The 20,498-nt window shown below is 37.0% G+C and overlaps 1 protein-coding gene across 1 annotated transcript; it reads left to right on the top strand.

Moving 5' to 3' along the window:
* Positions 1 to 796: 796 nt before the first annotated feature.
* Positions 797 to 19,742, top strand: TBL1XR1 (transducin (beta)-like 1 X-linked receptor 1). The gene is made up of 14 exons (XM_010079741.1): positions 797 to 900; positions 2,577 to 2,722; positions 4,169 to 4,388; positions 6,437 to 6,569; positions 6,764 to 6,905; positions 7,208 to 7,271; positions 7,373 to 7,470; positions 9,183 to 9,243; positions 10,410 to 10,531; positions 11,038 to 11,112; positions 13,573 to 13,700; positions 13,884 to 14,049; positions 14,954 to 15,055; positions 16,666 to 19,742. The coding sequence occupies exons 1-14, from the start codon at positions 843 to 845 to the stop codon at positions 16,690 to 16,692; spliced, it is 1,542 nt and encodes a 513-aa protein (XP_010078043.1). The 5' UTR covers positions 797 to 842; the 3' UTR covers positions 16,693 to 19,742.
* Positions 19,743 to 20,498: the final 756 nt, after the last annotated feature.

Genomic DNA, 20,498 nt, shown 5'->3' with positions numbered 1-20,498 from the left:
CAAAAGTGAGGTGTAAAGCTAGAAAAGTACTGTGTTCTGTCTCTAAATGTTTTAAAGAATCTTGTTGGTTGTATATTCAAAATTTGTCCTCAAAAGTATACATATTCCTATACTTGTTTTGCTAGATATCGCCTATTAATAAAAACAAGGGAAGATTGTATCTCTACGTGTGCATCAATATTTTTAAAGAATTGATTTAAAGCCTAGAGAAATGTTACTGAAAATGCTGTTTGTCTCTAATTTCAAGAATTTGTTTTGGAAATCATAAATACGTATAGGTGAGGTGTTTTCTGATTTTCAGTGGAAATAGTTGGACTGCCTGTGAACAGAAACGGTGTTGTAGTCCATGCTGCACCTTTTTGCTAGAGCGGGAACGCTTGAAGTAGATTAGAAAGTAAAAGTGAGAACTTGCCTGGATACCAACATGAAACCAAGTTCTCTGTATTTTGAGAAATGTGTTCCATAGTAATAATGTTGATTAGATGAAACTCACTTGATTATTTTTTTAAAAACCTGTGAAATTAGTCCTTTTTAATAACGGTATTAAGTGGCATAGTTCCCCAGTCCATACTAATTTACATCATTTGAGAATCCAGCCCTTCAATATTTAATTTACTGACCTTTATGTTGTGGTGAGACAAATGACTTTTTAATGACGATGGCAGACTTGCTTGCATTATAAAATAAAACCATTGTCTGTGCTGCCAGGGAGCTACTTGCTTTATAAATATAGCATTTGTTGAGACATACGTATTAGGTACTAAAAATACTTAATTGACCTACTTTTTTATTTTCAGGGTTGTGTCCTTTGTTGTGACCTCATGGTTTAACTGGGAATAAAGATGAGTATAAGCAGTGATGAGGTTAACTTCTTGGTATATAGATACTTGCAAGAGTCAGGTGAGTTTTTACAGTTCTGGTCGTTAAACAATGCATAATTTATTTGGTATTCATCTGTAACTGGCTTTAGCAAACACACATTTAATTATTTTGCCAGTAGGCATGTGCTTCTGTCTGACCTCTTTCTTGGTGTTTCTTCTCAACAAGAGAATGAATTCCTACCAAGTTACCTTCTATAACTTAGAGATTTAGTCACTTCAAGTTTTCAGATGGCAGACAACCAACTAAGGGCTCGATTGATAGAAATGCATTTTCCTTGGAGATCACTTTTATCTACAAGGTGACGATGACACTTTGCACCATTTTCTTTAGGGCTCCTTGAAGAAGAAAAAACTATGACCACCAAAATAGCGTTTTTTCTGTTCTGTCTTGGAGTGATGCTCCTGCGAGCTGGTCTTCTGTGGCTGAATTCCTTGCCTGAATGTGACAGGGGGAGGGCAAATGTTGCTGTATTTCAAAGGAAGAAGTGGCAACTGTGACCCTGTGATTTGTATCATTTGAATCTAAATACAGATGAACAGATTTTTTTTTTTACAGGAATGACTCTTGAGTTCTCAAAAGCCTCCCTCCCTGCAGGACACTTCCTTGGAGGGTTTTGTCTTATGGTGTCAAGCCAAAGCCTCCTGCTTCTTAGGCATAAGAGCAAGAGGCAGATTAATATTGTCAAACTTGAAAACAACCTTCAGGCTTCTTGAAAATGCATTTGACTGTTGCAAATCTAAGCATATCTACTGCTTATGTCTACTGCTCATGGACTTCTTAAATTGAGACAAAGAAGCACCAGAAGCGATGGTGAATGGCAGAGTTTTTCAGTCTTGCTTGTCAGAAGAAAGCAGAAACTCATTGTTCCGCCTGAATTTACTGAAAACTATTATATGTTCTTATTCCAGTTGCAGATTGCTTTTGTCACAGAAGCTAAACTCACAAAATTGCTTTATCTTAATCTGAAAGTTTGCAGGCAGCTTCCTAGTTACCTGACAGAAAAAAATAAAAATAAAAAAACAGTAGTTTAAGAAAAAAATCTGTGACAATTAAGTTAATTTGCTGAAACAACTATTTTCCTCTAGTTTAAATCTGCCTTTTCAGGGCAGTGAAATAAATAGCAAAGAACTATCACTGGTGCACTGTACCATGCTTGCCACTTCTTCAGTGCACAACACTGATGTCGTTCTAAGTGCCAAAACATACACAATTGCGACAGCTCTGTACCATGAGGTGACTTCTGTTCTACATGCAGATCCACTTCACTTTCATGGGTAGCAAATCAATGAGTAAAAATAACAAGTGAGTCTTGGTGTCTTGGAGATATATATTCTATTAATACTATGTATGATAGTATATATATATATATATAGTTTCAGAATATATAAGTCTATGTAAGTACTATTGCCTGTTATGTATTTAATATTTTTATATTTACTCATGCACAAATGTATTGCCAATAATGCCATAATTAATAATTGCTGTGTTAATATATAAACTTAGTTTTTGTCTTTCGTACATTGGAACTAGAAACATGTAAGAGTGAAGCAACAGAGGTGAGGTTTTTGTAGTTCATAAGCATGCCATAACTTTTTATAACTTGCTTAGATTTGTAAACAGAAGGTCCGACCGTAGTATGGCAAATAGCATTGTCTATCTACAAATGAATTCTCATGTTTTTGCCTTGTCTTTAGGGTTTTCCCATTCAGCATTTACCTTTGGTATAGAGAGCCATATCAGCCAGTCTAATATAAATGGTGCTCTGGTGCCACCAGCTGCTTTGATTTCCATCATCCAGAAAGGTCTGCAGTATGTAGAGGCAGAAGTCAGTATTAACGAGGTAAGGAGGCTTTGCCTACAAGAGCATTATGTCCTTGCTTGCAGTAAGTTTGAATGTTAGTATTTTTTTCTTAACTTTCTTGTGTCCTATTTATTTACTTTTACTTCAGATTCCTTACTGCTGGTGTTCACCATGACTCCAGTGGTGGAACCAGAATGGAGTGACATAACTGGGTAGGGCTTCTGCCCAGTACAGCCACACAACACCAGGCATGGTGTTCTGGCTCATTGCTCAAAGGTCCGTTGTCTGTAGAGTTTTTACCCTAATGTAATGTTGTAGTAAATCCAGACAAGTGCAGTAAGATAATCATTGAGACAAGTAACATCTTAATTTTTATATTCGTAGACTTGCACTAGGGAGGTGGGAAAGCACTACGCAGCTCTCGTTTGGGTGATGTGTCATTATAATGAAAACCCAAAGGCAGAGTTTCCAAAAAGAGAGAGGGTTTCAATTTGTGGCATGAAGGATGAAGGATGGAGCCAGTTTGCTTTCTGCCTATGCTGGCTAATTCATCTGGAGCAGGATCTATTAAATTTGATGTTCAAATGGTTATTCCAGCGGTACAGAAAGCTATGTATCTTTCTGCCTGATGCTGCAGATACTTGTTCTCAATTTCCATTCTCATTTATGCCTGGGAGGTTAGCAGCCTTTGTATATGTCAGTTATGTTACAGAAGGAAACGATTTTTTTCACTAATTCTGCCCTCTTTCCAGTCTCCCTTATGCCTGCTGTTTATGTGTAGCTTTCATAGTCCCAGTGAAGCAAATCCTTTCCCTTAGGAAGCCTCAGAAAAATAAAGCAAGTGATTGGAATAGAAGGAGACCCTATATTTATCGCAAGGAATCCTTCTAGCTCCTAAAAATAGATTCTTACAAAGCCCTAGCATATGTATAAGGGTATTTTTAACTGGGTCTTGTCCATTTCAGGATAAAATTTTTCCTTGTTGTTTGAAAGCATGCCAGCACTGTTTAAAAAAAGGAAGAAAACTAGTCAACTCTCCAGATAATATGTTTATGGAAAGTATTAGTCTAATAAGATGGAATAACTTCACAAGCCAGTGACCTGACTTGCAATGTTTGCAGCTCTTCAAACAAACCATTAGATTTTCTTGCAGCCACTCATGTTTGAAATCATATTCATAGATAGCTTACAGAATTTTTTGCTTTAGCAGACGATTTAGCAAACTCGAAGCATGTAACTTTTGATTCCAGAAGCTCTGCCAGAGGCTTACAATGGCTTTTTTTGTGTATTTATGGTGGCCACTTCAGAACAAAATTCTAATCCTAACCATGACAATTATGAGATATCACTTCCAGCAATATTTGTAGACTGTTTTATTATATTAAATAAAAACTCTTGCTTTAGTTTTCCTTGGAACTTTTGCCCATAATGTTAATTTGTACTCGGTGTTGTCTTTTTTTGTTTCCTCCCTCTGCTGTAATGTAGGATGGTACCTTGTTTGATGGTAGGCCGATAGAGTCTCTCTCACTGATAGATGCAGTGATGCCTGATGTGGTACAGACGAGACAGCAGGCCTACCGGGACAAACTTGCACAACAGCAGGCAGCAGCTGCCGCAGCTGCAGCCGCGACTAACCAACAGGGATCAGCGAAAAATGGAGAAAATACTGCAAATGGAGAAGAGAACGGAGCACATACTATAGCAAGTAAGTAGAGACAGAAATGACCTTGACCTGCATTACGACATTTCCTTGTCACTGACTGTATGGCCGGTTAACGGGCTGTAGTGTGAGCTAGCAGTGGGGTAAACACACAGAGGTACTAGAGGTACAACTCTTTAAATATCACATCTCCTCAGCTTTGGTGGGGTAAACACACAGAGGTACTAGAGGTTACAACTCTTTAAATATCACACCTCCTCAGCTTTAGCCGTTGTATAAGGAGCAAGGAGAGGAGTCTGCTGGTCCGCAGCTGGTTTAACTGTTCTAACTGCGGATTGCTTGTGATGCTCTGCAAAGTACTTTTGACGGGTCCTGCTATCTGTCTCTCTGTAGACAGACTTCCTTGTCATGCTGAGAAGATCGTGGTTTGCCAAAACAAATCCTGTGTAATTTATCTCTTTTATCAGTATCAGTTTTCATAATTTGCTATTTGGAATTATTTGATGCAACTTCTTCCAAGTTAGGTTTATTCATTGGTTCCATTTTAGTTGATTGGTGAAACAAGTGAGGTTTAATGTTCCTTTGACCAGTCATGACATATAACATACAATTAGGCTTAGTATAGAAAAGTTCAGGTCAGGCATTAAAATGTGATTTTCAAAATATTGTTCTGGATGTCTGAATTGCACACTTTTGAGAGTGGGAGTTACCACCCCTTAATGTTCCTTTGACCAGTCATGACATATAACATACAAAACATACAATTAGGCTTAGTATAGAAAAGTTCAGGTCAGGCATTAAAATGTGATTTTCAAAATATTGTTCTGGATGTCTGAATTGCACACTTGAGAGTGGGAGCTACCACACCTGAAGAAAAGACATTTTTGACACAGTATTCATGTCAAGCCATGTGCAAGTTTTGCATTTTACAGCTGGATTTTAATAATTCTTTTCATTACTATATATGATAAATAAACTTGGAAATACAATCTTCGGCTTAAACAAAAACCTCCCTGCTTCGATGCTTTCATTTAAAAACAATCTCAAAAGAATACTTAACCTGTTAACTGTGAACTGGGTAGACTAAGTGTAAACTTCAGATCTCAGCCACTGTTAAATGTGATATACCAGCAACCCCTACTGGCTGGTACACCAAATTATACTGACATCAGTTCTCTTTAAACAGTGTTTTATATAGTGCTCTTTCTTAAAAATATGCATGTTCTAATAGCTTTCTCTTTTCTCACACGCACAGTGACAGAAACCCTTAGTGTTAAATTAAGCAATAGATGTGAAGAAATGGTTTGGTTAACCACAGTGAATAAATAGGAGCAGGTGAACTGTTCAGCCTTTTTTTTATATTCTGCATTTATACTCAGTGTGAATTTATTTTTAATAATAGAAAATGATTGATGGTAGCTGGCAAGAAAACTGTTTTGTCAGTTGAATTACCTCCAGTGTGTTTTACAGAATAATGTGGATTCAACATAACTTCCACACAAAAAGCTATGTATTGCCACAATTCCACTGTAATTGCCAGCGCCATTTAAAAGCTCTGTTATCAGTTTACCATATCACCAAATGTTATTGTATTAATTAAAACCATTTTGTAAATGAAGTGTCTGAGATCTTGATTTAAATCCTGTTTGACTGCAATGGGTGAGAAGAGAGATTTTAGAAAACGAATGTGTCATGAACACATTTTTAAAGCACAAGATAGACTAGTAGCATGTTGTACTCTGCAATATAGTGCCTGAAAAACTGTGAGTACTTTTAACATCGGTGTTTATTTTTTAACATAGCAAAAAATTAACTTTTGGCCTTAATTTCAAAATTAATTAATTTTAATTGGATGCTGAGGTTTAGAAGGAAGCTTCCTTGTATTTTTGAAACTCTCTATCTGTTTATAGTACTTCATAAGCTGGAACTTAGACAATAAAGGAACATTACAGCTTTGTCAAATTTTGATCCATGTAAATTGTGAATTAATGTTTCTGCTCATTCTGGAAGAATATTAACCACACAGTAGTTAGAATGTATTGTAACAAAATATTGAAATCCAACTCTCTCTACTGTTGTTTCCCATAATGTAGATAATCACACAGATATGATGGAAGTAGATGGAGATGTTGAAATCCCTCCCAACAAGGCAGTGGTGCTGCGTGGCCATGAATCCGAAGTATTCATCTGTGCCTGGAATCCCGTTAGTGACCTTCTGGCCTCAGGGTATGTGCATTAACCACATATGTACATAATATTAATGCTCATTGGCATCCTTCTGTATGTTAATGGGAACAAGTTACAATAGTACCTGCCCCAATGCCCTCTACGTCAAATTCCATAACGTGCTGTTTTGAAAGGAATGCTGTTTTAAATGGAATTAATAGGGAGGAGTTCCATTCTCATTAACTGTTTTGTAGATCGGGAGATTCAACAGCACGGATATGGAACCTCAGTGAAAACAGCACGAGCGGCTCTACGCAGCTGGTACTTCGACACTGTATACGAGAAGGAGGGCAGGATGTACCCAGCAACAAAGATGTGACATCGCTGGATTGGAACGTAAGTAGAAACGGCAGTGCTCAAAATACTGCAAGGAAATTGTACCTGTAATTTTGCATAGTCAAATTTATGTGACAGCAACTGTACATCTTCTGCCACGGCTCCTGAAATATTTCTATTTTTGAGTTGCATTGTAATTTCTTGTGTTGGACTTCAGGGACTTCTTTTTAATAAGTTGTAGTCAATGGAATAAATAACATAAATCTTATGCAGATGTGTTCTACCTGAAATTTGCTTTGTGTACTTTAGGTTTGAGTTATACAGTAAAAATAAGTAAATAAAGTAACCTTTTTTGATGGCAGAGTGAAGGTACACTTCTTGCAACTGGGTCTTACGATGGTTTTGCAAGGATATGGACTAAAGATGGTAAGTGAAATACTTTAATTTTCTGTATATTTTCCTATATTATGGCTCACAGCATAGTTTTTTATTTTTTTTAATGTATTCATATCAATATAAATTTTCAGGTAATCTTGCCAGCACCTTAGGGCAACATAAAGGTCCTATATTTGCGTTAAAATGGAACAAGAAAGGAAACTTCATTTTAAGTGCAGGAGTGGACAAGGTGAGATAATCTCTGGTAAAATTAAAATTCTTTCCTTCACCGTTACAGTCTAATTGTAAGCATAATAGCAAAGCTATAGAAAGTAAGTAAACCTAACTGAAAGTATGGGATGTAAATATGTACCTAAAAATAGCTTGTTATGCTAGCTCTGTTTCCTTGTGTTATATAGGAGTTTATTGAGATATTTTAGCTTATTAGATTTCAGTGTCCCTGGATCTCTTCCCAGTTAGGTTAGCATGAGTTAGAAAGTAAGTGCATTGAACACAGGAACATTAAACCTTTGTAAAACTGAATCGTCTAAAATTTGGTGAAGCACTTTATGCAAAGCCTCAGGAAAAAAAAATTGTACTGGAGGAATAGATTTAGGCTGATTCGGATATCGGTCAAGCCTGAGAATGATTAAAAAGGGTAGAGCTGGAACATAAGAAAAGTCAGCATATCTGACTGGGGAGGTGCCAGTAGTGTAATGTGTTTTATTTCACATCTCTAAACAAGCTTACAGACTCAGAAGGCCTTTAAACTCAAACCTTTTGTTGGTGTGAGAGGTTTTTATGAGTGGTAGGAAGGGCACATAGTGATGAAGAATAGACTTAAGACAGATTCAAAGAATAGAATAGACTATTAAAAAATAAGAAGAGTTTAATTTTTCCTCTGTAACTGGTTCAAAGTACAGAAGTAGACACAGGCTTGCTCTTAGTGAGACTGACAAACGGCAAGCTCAGTAAGACCACAGGCCTGTAATACTTTAAACTGGCAGTGTCACTGTAAAATAGATTTTCTCCTGTATTTATTTATTCCTGCATGCATTTAACATGGTTTACTTTAGTGCCCAGCTTTATAAATGCTTGCGCTGGCACAAAGGAAGGAAAAGTAAATGTCTCAGAGTATAGAAAGGATGGGTTTCTTCTTTTGGCAGCTGCAACAGCTTGTGCCAGTTTTTAAATCTTTGTGTGGAGGTACAGCTTTAATTTGCAGAAAAAAATTTTTGAGGAGATAGAAGCCTCATTTCAGTCAATAAAACTCCTTGGACAATGAAACTGAGATTATGCTGTGAAAAATATTCTGCATTAGCAGAAAGACTGACCCAATCTTATGCTGCTTTTCCATAAATAATCTGTGTGGTTAGTTCATGCTTCCAGTGAATTCAGTGTCAAAGTCTTAATTGATCGTTGAGGTAGGTCAGGAACATTGACATAAAACATAATGATTATAAAATACTAATTTTGTCATGTAAGATTTCTTTCGTCAGAAAGATACTGAAGTATTGACAGAGAACAGCTCAGATCAAAATTACACCTGTAAATCTTTCAGATTCTTAAGCATGAGATTAATTGTTTATATAAAGATCTCCTTAGGGACAAATGAATATTTGAAATTAAAATAGGCATGTGGACTAGATTAGAAGAATATAAATAGGACTAAGGAGATTTTTGTTTATTATAAAAAAAAAAAAACAACCCTTCTTCCCTCCAGACCCTAAAATGTTGTTATTAAACACCTTTTAAATATGACAACATGTTAAGGTTTTCTGCTGTTGTCTGGACATCTGCTACCATTTGCTTTTAGTACTGGGTAAAACACTAGAAATATAAAATCGGGAGCAGGTTTGGGCAATGGGGAGTAGGCTAGGTAGTCTGATACATGTGAATGGTCGGTAGTTGTGAAGAAATCGATTTGTACAAGTTTGTTTATTGTTTATCTGTTTAATACAGACCACGATTATTTGGGATGCCCACACTGGCGAAGCAAAGCAGCAGTTTCCTTTTCATTCTGGTAAGTCTTGATTTTGATAATTCAGGATTGTCATTGGAAAAGACAAAAGTGTTATTTAAAAAAAATAATAAATATGAAGTTTATGGAGCTTATTTACACCATTTTACAGTCTCACGGGCAGTCATTGGATACTGACTCCCATATTCATAGTCTTACGAATTTTGAGAATGTAAAAATAGTATTGTTTTGATTTTATAACTGTATAACTCCCAGTTTTATTGAAGTTCTTTGAAAGTCAAAAGAGATAATCCCAATATTACCAATTTTCTGTAGTACGGTGGCAGACAAATCAACTGGGTGGGCAAAGGACTGCATTTGTCCAGCGCCACACCCCATTGTTCTGAGCTGCCTGCTGTGCTGTCCCCAGTTTGTTTGGCCACAGACCAGCTGAAAGGCTGTTCGCTGGCCAGCTGGGATGAGAGTGCAGCCTCTCAGGAGGTAAGACAAATTGCTTTGTGGGCTGCATGCTGTGCAAGCCTGACAGAATCAGCTGGAAAATAGAATAGAGGGGGTGACAAACATGTCATTGAAGGGCCCTTAAGAAATGTGTCTCACTTCCAGTTTTTATTCCGCTCGCACCATGTTTTCAGTGGCATGACAACGATCAAAACCAGCAATTCTTGATTTACTCCAACCAATTCTGTGTGCTGTCTGCCATAAATATCTTGGCTTGACCAAGTGGAATATGTTGCCCATGATTTTCAAGTTATCACACCTTATAATGCCGGAATTAAAGAAAGGAAAGAAATCTTTACCTTTCACCATCTGCCATCTATGAGCACAGGCATGGACTGTTAGTGGAGATGAGTTCATGTATGATGATGTGTTACGTTGTGGGAGCCTGTTCCTCATGCTGACTCGAGGGTTTTTTAGGTTACTTAATTACAGCTCATTGTCCTTCTGCACTGTGTTCTCTATAACCGTTTCGTTCCAGATACGTTCCATGTTTTAATGACATCTATTAAATTTTGTTTCTTTTCTTTGTGTAAGACTGGTTTTGGCTGCATTCCTCACTGTTCATAGTGTTTAATTATCTTTAGAACTGCTGTAAAATTAATGGTTGCTTCCTGCTGGCATTTGTTCCAAGGTGGTGCATTGCTAAACTTGCAAATCAAACTCCTGCAGAATACATACCGTAGTTTTAAATATCTTTCTTTTTCTTTTAGCACCAGCATTAGATGTTGATTGGCAGAGTAACAACACGTTTGCCTCTTGCAGTACAGATATGTGTATTCATGTCTGTAAACTAGGACAAGATAGGCCCATCAAAACCTTCCAGGGTCACACAGTAAGTACTGGAAAGTTGGGGGTTGCTATATGATATTTTTTTTTTAATAAGAGATTGGGGGCCCAGCATACTTGCCAGTGTACAGCGCTTGCATAATGGTTCATCTTTGGCAGCGGGCAGTAGATACACATAGGAAGGTAGTTGCAGTTAAGGTCATGTGCTAACTGTAGTCTCTGTCATTAGTAGAACAGTTCTCACGCCCATGTGCAGTTTTTTTTTACCAGTGCCGGGATGGCATAGTAAAATGGCCCTTTAGAAGAAGAAACACATGACCTTTAAGACTTCACTATGTGCAGCCTATGCTGTGGAAGAGCATGCATGGGAAAATGTGGGGAACAGGTGGCAAAACGTTGTTGTAACTGAAGGCAAAGCTAGGAATGAAAATTAAATGTTAAAATACCGATAACGATACAAATACTCATAACTGCTGTCCAACTTTATCTTTCATAAGCTGTCATTTGTAATGGAAGTGAAGACTCCAACTTACTCTCACTGTTCAATTTTAGAATGAAGTAAACGCAATCAAATGGGATCCAACTGGTAATCTTCTGGCATCCTGCTCTGACGATATGACTCTAAAGGTAACAGGAGTTCTGGTACTGGCTCTTGGCTTTGTAAGACTCAGGAACGCACACCATTAGCTTGGGCAGTCCAGCCATTAGCTTGGGCAATCCCGCAATATTACTGTACTTGCCGTGTCGTCTAATATTTGTTCTTTTTTAATATAACAAGATTAGGCAATCCTAGCAAATCCTTGTTAATCAGAGCCAAGCTTTGGTCCAGAGAACTTGTTACAGGCTGCCACTCTGAGACTTGGAGCATGATTTATTAGGTGCTTTTAGCTGTTTACAGAATCAGGTCATTAATCAGTAAGCTGTCACGCTTGATGGCTGCTCTTGGTTAAAGGAAGAGTTGGAATGCATGTCATGTAACCCATACAAGAATGGGTGACTACCTCCTTTCCTGATTCTATTCTGTTTTCCCCTTCTTTCTATTTAAAATTTTTAGCACATTGTTTCGTAAGAAACTCTGTGTACTCCTTAGTTTTTAAAATTCATTGGGAGTCATTCTGTAGTTTTCAACTGCACCGACACTTTTCCTCCAAACAATTCAAAGTGTCATGCTGTCTTGTAGAACTGGGGAGGACTTGTGAATGTGGAGGATATTTAGCTTACACACATGACTTCAAGGAGCACTAGCGATCCATACAAAAATACCACCAGGTTAGATGCACTAGAAGAAAGGAGGTGGTTCACACCTGGCAAGCCTGTGCCATTTCCATGTTAGAGATGATTTTCCATTAATCCCATACTGCTTTATATTCAGTGAGAGCTGAGGACTGTGTTTGTTAGAATTTCAGGATATGGTTTTTTTATGTTGACAGAACTGACTTACTGGTGGGCCTTGGGACAGATATTTCCTTCTAGCTCACTGTTTTTTAATCAGAGACAGGGAATGGCTGAATGAGTAGCCACATATCCCCTCCTGAGCTGGCACACAGTCAGGCACTTGCGATGGAAATGACCTTATCTAAATATAAACATTTAAGCATTCAGCCTGCAGTCTAAAGCTAGATGTCTAGACATTTTTAGTCAGCAGAGTGTCTAGCATTTCCTAAGGTAAGTGTCTGGATCAAGTGTGATGAGTAAACCCCCGAGAGCATCAGTTGTTCTCTATTGGCAATGGATGGAGTCAAAATAGCCAGCTTAAGCTAGATATTTCATACTTAGATAGCTGAAATCCCAGTGAGATGAATTCTAATGTAGAGCTCAAGCTGTTGCTGCTGCATCGCAGTGAGTAGAGAGGTGACAACTGGGAACATGTCACCATTTGTGGGCTCAGGCAATTAAGTTCTTGGTCACTGTTTTGAATTCAGCTCAGCCTGGAAGGAGTTTTATTGTTTTGTTTAGGTTTGACTGGAAGACCAAGTGCTTGTAGAAAAGTCTGCACATCACTAATCACTTGTGGAGTGATCACTAACTTTTCAATAACAGTGGGAATGAATGTCAAGTTTTGCACATTATGGAAGATGCTTAGAGAACTATTTATTTGTTTGTTTATTTATTTATTTTTCTCACTTGTGGTGCCAACTTGATATTCTTTAGGGCAGCTGATATGGACTCTTTTTGTCTATAGTAGTTTTGGGAAGAGAAGCTAGATTTTGATCCCATCAATTTAAACTGGAAATACAATTTTAATTCTGTCTGCACATTGAAAATCAATTTTCCCTTCAGTGAGACACCAGTTCTGAAAAGCATCATTCATGTAAACATACACACGAATTGCATCTTAAATACAGGTAGACTTAAACATGCTCCAGTTAGCTTTTTGTAACAAAAGTCAGCCAAAAGCACTACTAGACCAGATAGCCTTAAAAAAAGTATTCAGATTATTAACTACTATATCAAGTTTCACATTCAGGAAAAGGTATAAAGCCTTCCAAAACCTCTTCTGTGTGCGGTGTAAACTCTTAATAGAATAGAGTTACTTTCTTTGTTGAAGGTTATCATGCAGAAGTTGGAGTCCTAAGGAACTGTGTGAAATACTGAACAGACACCTGGCAATGCAAATCCTAATAAGCCAAGAAAATGCCATAATGGTTTTTGCAGTCTATGACTTTGTATGAAAACAGAAAATTTCTCTACAGTCCCTTTATTTCACTCAATCTGTGTAGCAAGAAGTTCATTTAAAAATAGGACTGTGATATTTTGTCAACTCAGACATGTACATATACATATTGCTCTTCTCATTTGAGCATCTGGTATCATCCCTGCACTTTTCAAGGGGCTTGTAGTTAGCACATGCAGATTGGTTTCTATAGACAGTACCTTGATTACTCATTAACCCATCAGGTATTTATAACTCAAAGATGGAGGGAACTGGAATAATACTTGTCATAATTACTCTAGAAACTCAGCAGTTACAGTAAAAGTTTTGAGTGGCCTAAAAGGTAGAGGTCAGGCTGCAAATGATAAAGAAAGATGTATTTTAGTACAATATTGTGCTAAATGTCTTTGTGTTTTCTTCCGTTTTTATCCTAGATCTGGAGTATGAAACAAGACAGTTGTGTCCATGATTTACAAGCACACAACAAAGAAATTTATACTATCAAATGGAGTCCTACAGGACCAGGAACAAATAATCCAAATGCCAATCTTATGTTAGCAAGGTAGTATTAAATCCTCTTTTTAAATGCCTGTTAAGCATTATTTTCTAATTCACTCTTCGTATATTATATGAAGGTTCACAGAATGTTTTGAAGCATGTAGGATGTTTTATCATATTGGTTTATATTAGAAAAAAAGATATGTCAAATTGAGATGTAATTAATCTGTGTTTTTTCCCTTGACAGTGCATCCTTTGATTCTACTGTTAGATTATGGGATGTAGACAGAGGAATTTGTATTCATACTCTGACAAAACATCAAGAACCTGTGTACAGTGTAGCTTTCAGTCCTGACGGCAGGTACCTGGCTAGTGGCTCCTTTGATAAATGTGTACACATCTGGAATACACAGGTATAGCTCTTCTGTCTGTTTAGAAGTTTGTGCTTTGGTCGTTTCCATCAGCACCCTTGTAACCTTTGTTGCTCCATTGTATTTTGGCCACAAAGAGCTTTGCCCTTGCTAACATGCTGATTTGCTTTCTCTTTGTTCTAAGGTTGCTCCTGTTAATGGATGTACATTTAATTTCTCTCTTTGAGTGCTTGCCTGTGGCAAAGTAATAATTGTCTTTACATTGCCTTTACTTATTAAAAACAAAACAAAACCAAACAAACAAACAAAAAAAACCCAATAAACCCCACACAAACTCACCACCAAAAAAACCCAGAAACCACCACGAACTAAACATATTCAAGTGTCTCCAATTACACGTTACTTCCAAAAATTGTCTTTGTTAACTCTGAACTTTAAACTTCTGATAAAACAGGCTTGCTGTGAAAAATAACTGGATGTAGACATATAAATCTGATAGCTCTTTCATTGAATTTCACTGAAAGAATGTAAAGTGAGAGAAGATGGTGATGGCAAAATGTTTCTACATAACTTTCTTAGAAAGGATACTATTACTTGTTTTGTATTTCTGGAAAAAGGGGCTGATTGTGAATGAAAGTCTGAAGACCTTGTTGTTAGACAAGATGTGATCTCTGGCTACTGGGAATTGGATATTAATTTTTGAAAGGCTCATTTTAGTAACTGAAAGTAGTCATGACCATCCCTCATTTTGCCTGTCAAACACAAGATGTGCTAACAGTGTTTGTCGTATCCTTTAACACAGTGCTGAGATTGTCCACGACTCTCATCTGGACCCTTTCCTCTGAGATTTTCAGCTTTTAAAAGTGGGGAAGTTTTACATGTTGTACAAATTATACTTGTTTGCTTGGATTCTGTTATATTAATTGCATATTTTGTCCCTTTTCAGACAGGTGCCCTAGTTCACAGTTATCGGGGAACAGGAGGGATTTTTGAGGTTTGCTGGAATGCAGCAGGAGACAAAGTTGGAGCAAGTGCTTCAGATGGTTCAGTAAGTGCTGCTCAGCTTGTTTCACATTCTAGCAAAAAGACTTTTGGAAATCTTTTGACTAACAACGGAGACAAAATTCCCTTCTGTAGCTGAAGTTTAATACAGCCAGCTCATATATAAGGGTGCTGTAATGTCCTTATTCCAGCTCAATGCATTACTGTTCCAAACCCTCTGAAAATCTCAGAAGCTGAAGATGTCTGTAATTTAAATTTTCTGTCCCTACTGGTGCTTACTATGGAAATGGGTTTTTTGTGGCTGATCTTTCCATTATAGTCTGGAAACAAGTTCATTTTTGCCTCTTTGCCCTTTTTGAGTGAGAATGTTCAGTGTAGGTGATTTTACTGTAATGCATGATAGGAATGAGAGGTCTTCTGCATTGCGTTCAACAGCAGTGCAGCAAAACGAAGTAGAAATTTCTGAATGCTCATAATTAAAAAGTTCCTAAAAATGACAGGAGCTGTATGTAAATACCAGTCTGTTTTACATTGCTTAGGAGCAGCAGGGAATATTATCGTATATTTAATCCCAAATGCACCCTCTATCATCCCATAGTGCTGTATTGCAGCATCACCTCCTCGCTCTTCTGACATTGTCCCGCAAAGTATTGCGGTAAAAATGAAGTTCTTCGTAAACAAGTGCAACAGTTGGATTTTGCTTGCACCTATTTTGCAATGGTTTTTAAAGAAAGGAGAGGAGAGCCTAAGGGAAAAGCAAAATTAGAATAAAATAGGAGTGATAAAGGAATTGTATTTTAAAGTAAAGTAACAAAGGTCAGCAAAAAGCAATCCTGGGCTTTGTAGTCCAGAGTCTCAGGTAGTATCTTAACACAGGTGCCAAAGTGTTCTTTCCTGTGTGCTCCATGCTGGTATGTGGTATCTCTTTGTTAGGGTTCAGAACAGAAAATAGAAACTTCTGATTTTTAAGTAGACTAAATTCTAGAGAATTAATTTTGATTTGTCTTTCATATAATTTTAGCCTTGTAAATATAGACATTGTAATAAAAGGAACAGAAGCTCCAGGCATATCCTGAATAGAAATTAATTATCGTTCCACCCTAGATGACCCTTTTACACACATGATGTGTAACCTTTACAGTCTTCCAGTTAATTTGACCCAAGCGGCTGATTGTAGTTATAACAGATTGGTTTTCATTTAGTTTTTGCTTTTTCAAAAATTGTTGTGTTTGTTTTGGTTTATCTTGTTTGCTCGTGAAAGCCTTCCTTAGCCCCTCGGTTTTAAATATACTTACAGCTCCCAATAACTAAGCAAATAGAGGCACATTTGAACTGTTTGATGACTAAAAGCATAGCTGTATATGATGGTATTTTAGTAGTAGATTTCTATATCTGACAGAACTAAACGTTAACTAGTTATTAATGTTGTGATAGCAATTCATTAGGCAGCAGCACCCTTAACAGGTCTGGCTGGGTGCTCATAACCAAAGCTCTCACCTGGTGATTTTTTTCGCCCCAATCTGTTGTTAGGACATACAAGATGGAGCTTGTGCAATCTGTTTTACAGGTTTTGCTCAGATATTTCCCACAGAATTGTATAAATGTGGAATATTGTGCAGTGTGCGATTTCTGCATATGTATTTCTTTTTCTTGCAGGTTTGTGTATTAGACCTACGGAAATAGCGCTACTAGTTGGAAGCCATGGACCGACTATGAATGTGTACATAGCCAAAATGACTGTCCCTGACCCATGTACTGCTATAGTCCCAATTGAACCATGGCCAGTCCACTACAGCCAAACGTAAAAGAAATATATACATATACTGTATATAAAAAAAAAAAAGAGAAAAAAAAAATTACACCCTGAAGAGGATGACAGAGTTTTGTCACAGCTTGTGAATCCTGTTCACCAAGTGCTGGAATCTGCTGTGCCCCAAAATAACATTTAAAGGTTTTGGATACGAAAAACAGAAGAGAGCGAGAGAGAGAGAGAAATATACCGTACACAAGAGCAGACCCATATACATACCAAATTCAGAAGATACTAATGGCAGCCTTCATTACCCCTTCCCCTCTTTAAATCCATTATGACAATGGATTGGGGGATATTTTTGTTTTCCTTCTCAGTAGGTGAGCAGTTTGTGTGTACAGAGAAAATGGACTTACAGAAATCTGCAGCAGTAGTTTTTTTCTTTGCTTTTAAACATTGGGTTTTCTGTTTTGTTTTGGTTAAGTTTACGGATGCATGAAGTAAGGGAGTGAATTAGTTTCTTGTTTATATTTTTTCACCTTGGAAAAAAATGTTTCTTTGAAACATCTTTTAATGCGTTCTTTGAAGAGGTAGATTGAACCTGATAATGTTTGGTACATTTTGTGGCTCCCAGAGCACAATTTTGTGAACAGAGGGAGGGTGGAAAAGGGATTATGGAGAGAGAAGAAAAAAAGAAAAAATCCTTCTTTGAGGGGTGTTTTTTCACGTCCTGCTCAGCTACAAAGTATGACAGTAATGGGTATAATGCTATGTTTTATTTTCTGGTGACATGGCTGAAATGCAGTAGTTTCTTATTTGGGACGTAATTCTGCGAAACTTAAGAACAGAAGGGCACAAAAAAATACAGAAAAGAAAAATACAGGGATGCAAAATAACCCCAACAAAAACAACAGCAAACCCAAAACCGAGGACAAGAAAAAAGAGGAAAAAATGCATCTTCTGTTGCTTTAAGACCATAGCTAAAATATGGTGAAATTGTGCACTATTGTGAAAAGGAGCAAAGTATAGGTGGGGGATCGTTTTTAAGATGTTAAGATCTTTCTGGACAAGGGTTCATGCCACAGCTTCTCTGAGAGTTGCCCATCATTATTTGTAGGAGCTTAGATGTATAATTGTAAACAAACTCCAGTATTAAAAGTATCTCATGTAATTTTTCTTTATTAAAATAAAATCTTTGGCATATATTTGATAACACTGCCATTAAGAGGCAAAATGTTTACTACCTTAGATTTAAAAAAAAAAATCTTAAACAGAGGACTTGCTTCAAGTTTATTTTAATAGCAGTGATTCAGCTTATTTAAAAGATGAATACTTGCACTAATTCCCCTGCTGCTCCAGTCCTGCAGTTTATTGTATCTTGTGACTACATTTTTTCCAAATATAGGGTAGATGTAAGCTGCTATTTTTTTAATAATCACTACTATATAGTGTCTTTTACTCTGTTTACAATATCAAGTATTTTTCTTACAATGACAGATGTATATGGCAAACCTTTTTCTGCTCATGTGATTAAAAGTATACTGATAGTGATTTTATTTGTAAATGATAGCATGAGGTTGTGTTTACGCGTATGTGTAGTCAAAAAGGTTGCATCATGTCTTGCATAAGATTCCAAGAGTGTAAATTTATAAAAAGAGAGGTTGTCAAATTTATGTCACAGGCATTTTACTTCAGGAATGGTTTATATTACAGAACTTTGCAAAGTTATCAGTTTTATAACACTATTTCAATCACAAATAATTTTGTGGCTTATGATTGCTAGTCTCTAACCTTTTTTTTTCATTTTGGTTCTTTTTTTTTTTTCTTCCCTCCCGTCCAAGTTAGGTATAAATTGATTATATTGAGATAATGCAGCTTTGACATTTTAACCATTGTTCTTTAGGCATTGATTTCTGCTATTTCCATGGAATAAACACGACTTGAAGCAAGTCTGAGTTTGGCTAAGGTAGGGTAGCAATTTGCCAGTGGTAAAGAGACGTCAACGATACATTCTTAATGTATACCCCTGGATTATTATACTATCATACACAGCATTTAAAACCAACAAAAGTCATATCCATAAAGACAGTCATCCACGGTGGTTTGGTGCCAGCTATTTTTAGGGTTTTGGAACATATTACAAATGTTTAGAGCAATTACCCTGTGAGTTACAATATGTGGGAAACCTAATATATTGAGTGTCTGGCACTTGAAATATTGCTTTTATTGCTGGAGGTCCATGACTGTGGCTGACCTCTGTCATTTAATGAAAAAAATAAAAATAAAAAAAAAATTCTGTGCAATAATTTTAAACTGTGCTCCCAGGAATAGACACAAATGTTTTGAGTATGTTTAAGCTGCATTTTTCGTTTAGCAATGCATTTGTCAATTGCACTGAATTTAAATCTGAAAGTCAGAAGTGATTCTTGATAGTACTTTTGTATTTTAATATGGACAGTTTATTCATTTTCATAAACGTTATTGGATGATTCTTTCAGCCAGTCTAAACAATTGTGGTGGAATTCTGTGACATAGCTGCAAAATCACACAGCCATGTTTTAGGGTATCGCCATTTTCCTCTTTCTCAATCATCAGCTGTTTTGGTTGTAATTCTAGTTGCTTAAGCATAGTATCACATATTCAGAAATAGATAAAACAGAGCTTCAGGATCACAGGTCCAGGGTTTTCAGGTGCTTGAAACACAGTCCAGCAGGAACGTCCGCTCTGTTTACTCGAGTGCTCTGGACGCGCAGGCTGAGACCCCAACCTGGTGTTCATCAGCAGTGCCCTGCTGTAGTGGAACGAGGCCAGTTTCCACTAGCGAAGGACCTGGCCAGTAGGAATTTTATTGTTGTCCTTTACTAGCATGCCACAGTGCTGCTCCTGCTCACACCTCTTCTCGCCTCTTGTTTTATACACTGTTACATGCATGCATGCAAGGTGTGCTAGGTTCTGTGATTATGTGAAGCAAAAAGAAAAAAAAGAGAACCATGACATTAATTATTATCTTTTATAGCACAAAGACCTCGTATTCAGTAGTGAGGTAGACTATCCAAATTGTTCCTTTAAACTGAGTATGCCAAATGTCAGTAAGACCCTAACTTTGTATAAACGTATGCAGATGCTTAGTCTTACATACTGAGTAATTCTGTTGCACCTGTTTTCCAAGTGTAAAGGCAAACATATGCATAAGCCTTTGCATACATTAGTTTCTTCTTTTTTCCAGTTCAACAAGCTAATGGGCAAATATCCAAATGGAGGGTAAAAGGAAGGGAAAAATCTGGGCTCAGAATTAATAATGGAATAAGAAATTAACTGCTCTTGAGTTCGCTGTCTTTCTATGCATCCATCTCAGAATCCCGTTTCTCATTTCTGCATAATTAGGTCCAGGTTTCTGTAGAGTTCTTCCTTTTCTATTTTTACTTTACCTTTTTCTGCATTTTTAAATTGATGTAAAGATTCCCAACCAGTGGACTTTTTAGTGTAGTTAAGAGAATATCTAGGTCCTCATAAAAGCTTTTTTAGACTCTTTGTAATGTTGATAAATTCAGTTTATTCTGGGACTACAATTGTGCAGGGTTATTTAGCATGTCTACTAGATGATTGGAAATCTTATATGAAACACTAAAAGTGCCTCTTTTTCTGGGTTGGGTGGAGGGAGGTAATAGTTACCAGAGTCAGAATGACATGGCATTTTGAAGCATGTTTCTTGATTTTGTGACACTTTAATGCATCTTGA

This window comes from Pterocles gutturalis, unplaced genomic scaffold (assembly GCF_000699245.1).
Source record: "Pterocles gutturalis isolate BGI_N339 unplaced genomic scaffold, ASM69924v1 scaffold20864, whole genome shotgun sequence".
NCBI lineage: Eukaryota > Metazoa > Chordata > Aves > Pterocliformes > Pteroclidae > Pterocles > Pterocles gutturalis.
Note: the sequence above shows the minus strand (reverse complement) of the source record. Positions and strands in the feature narration are given on the sequence as shown.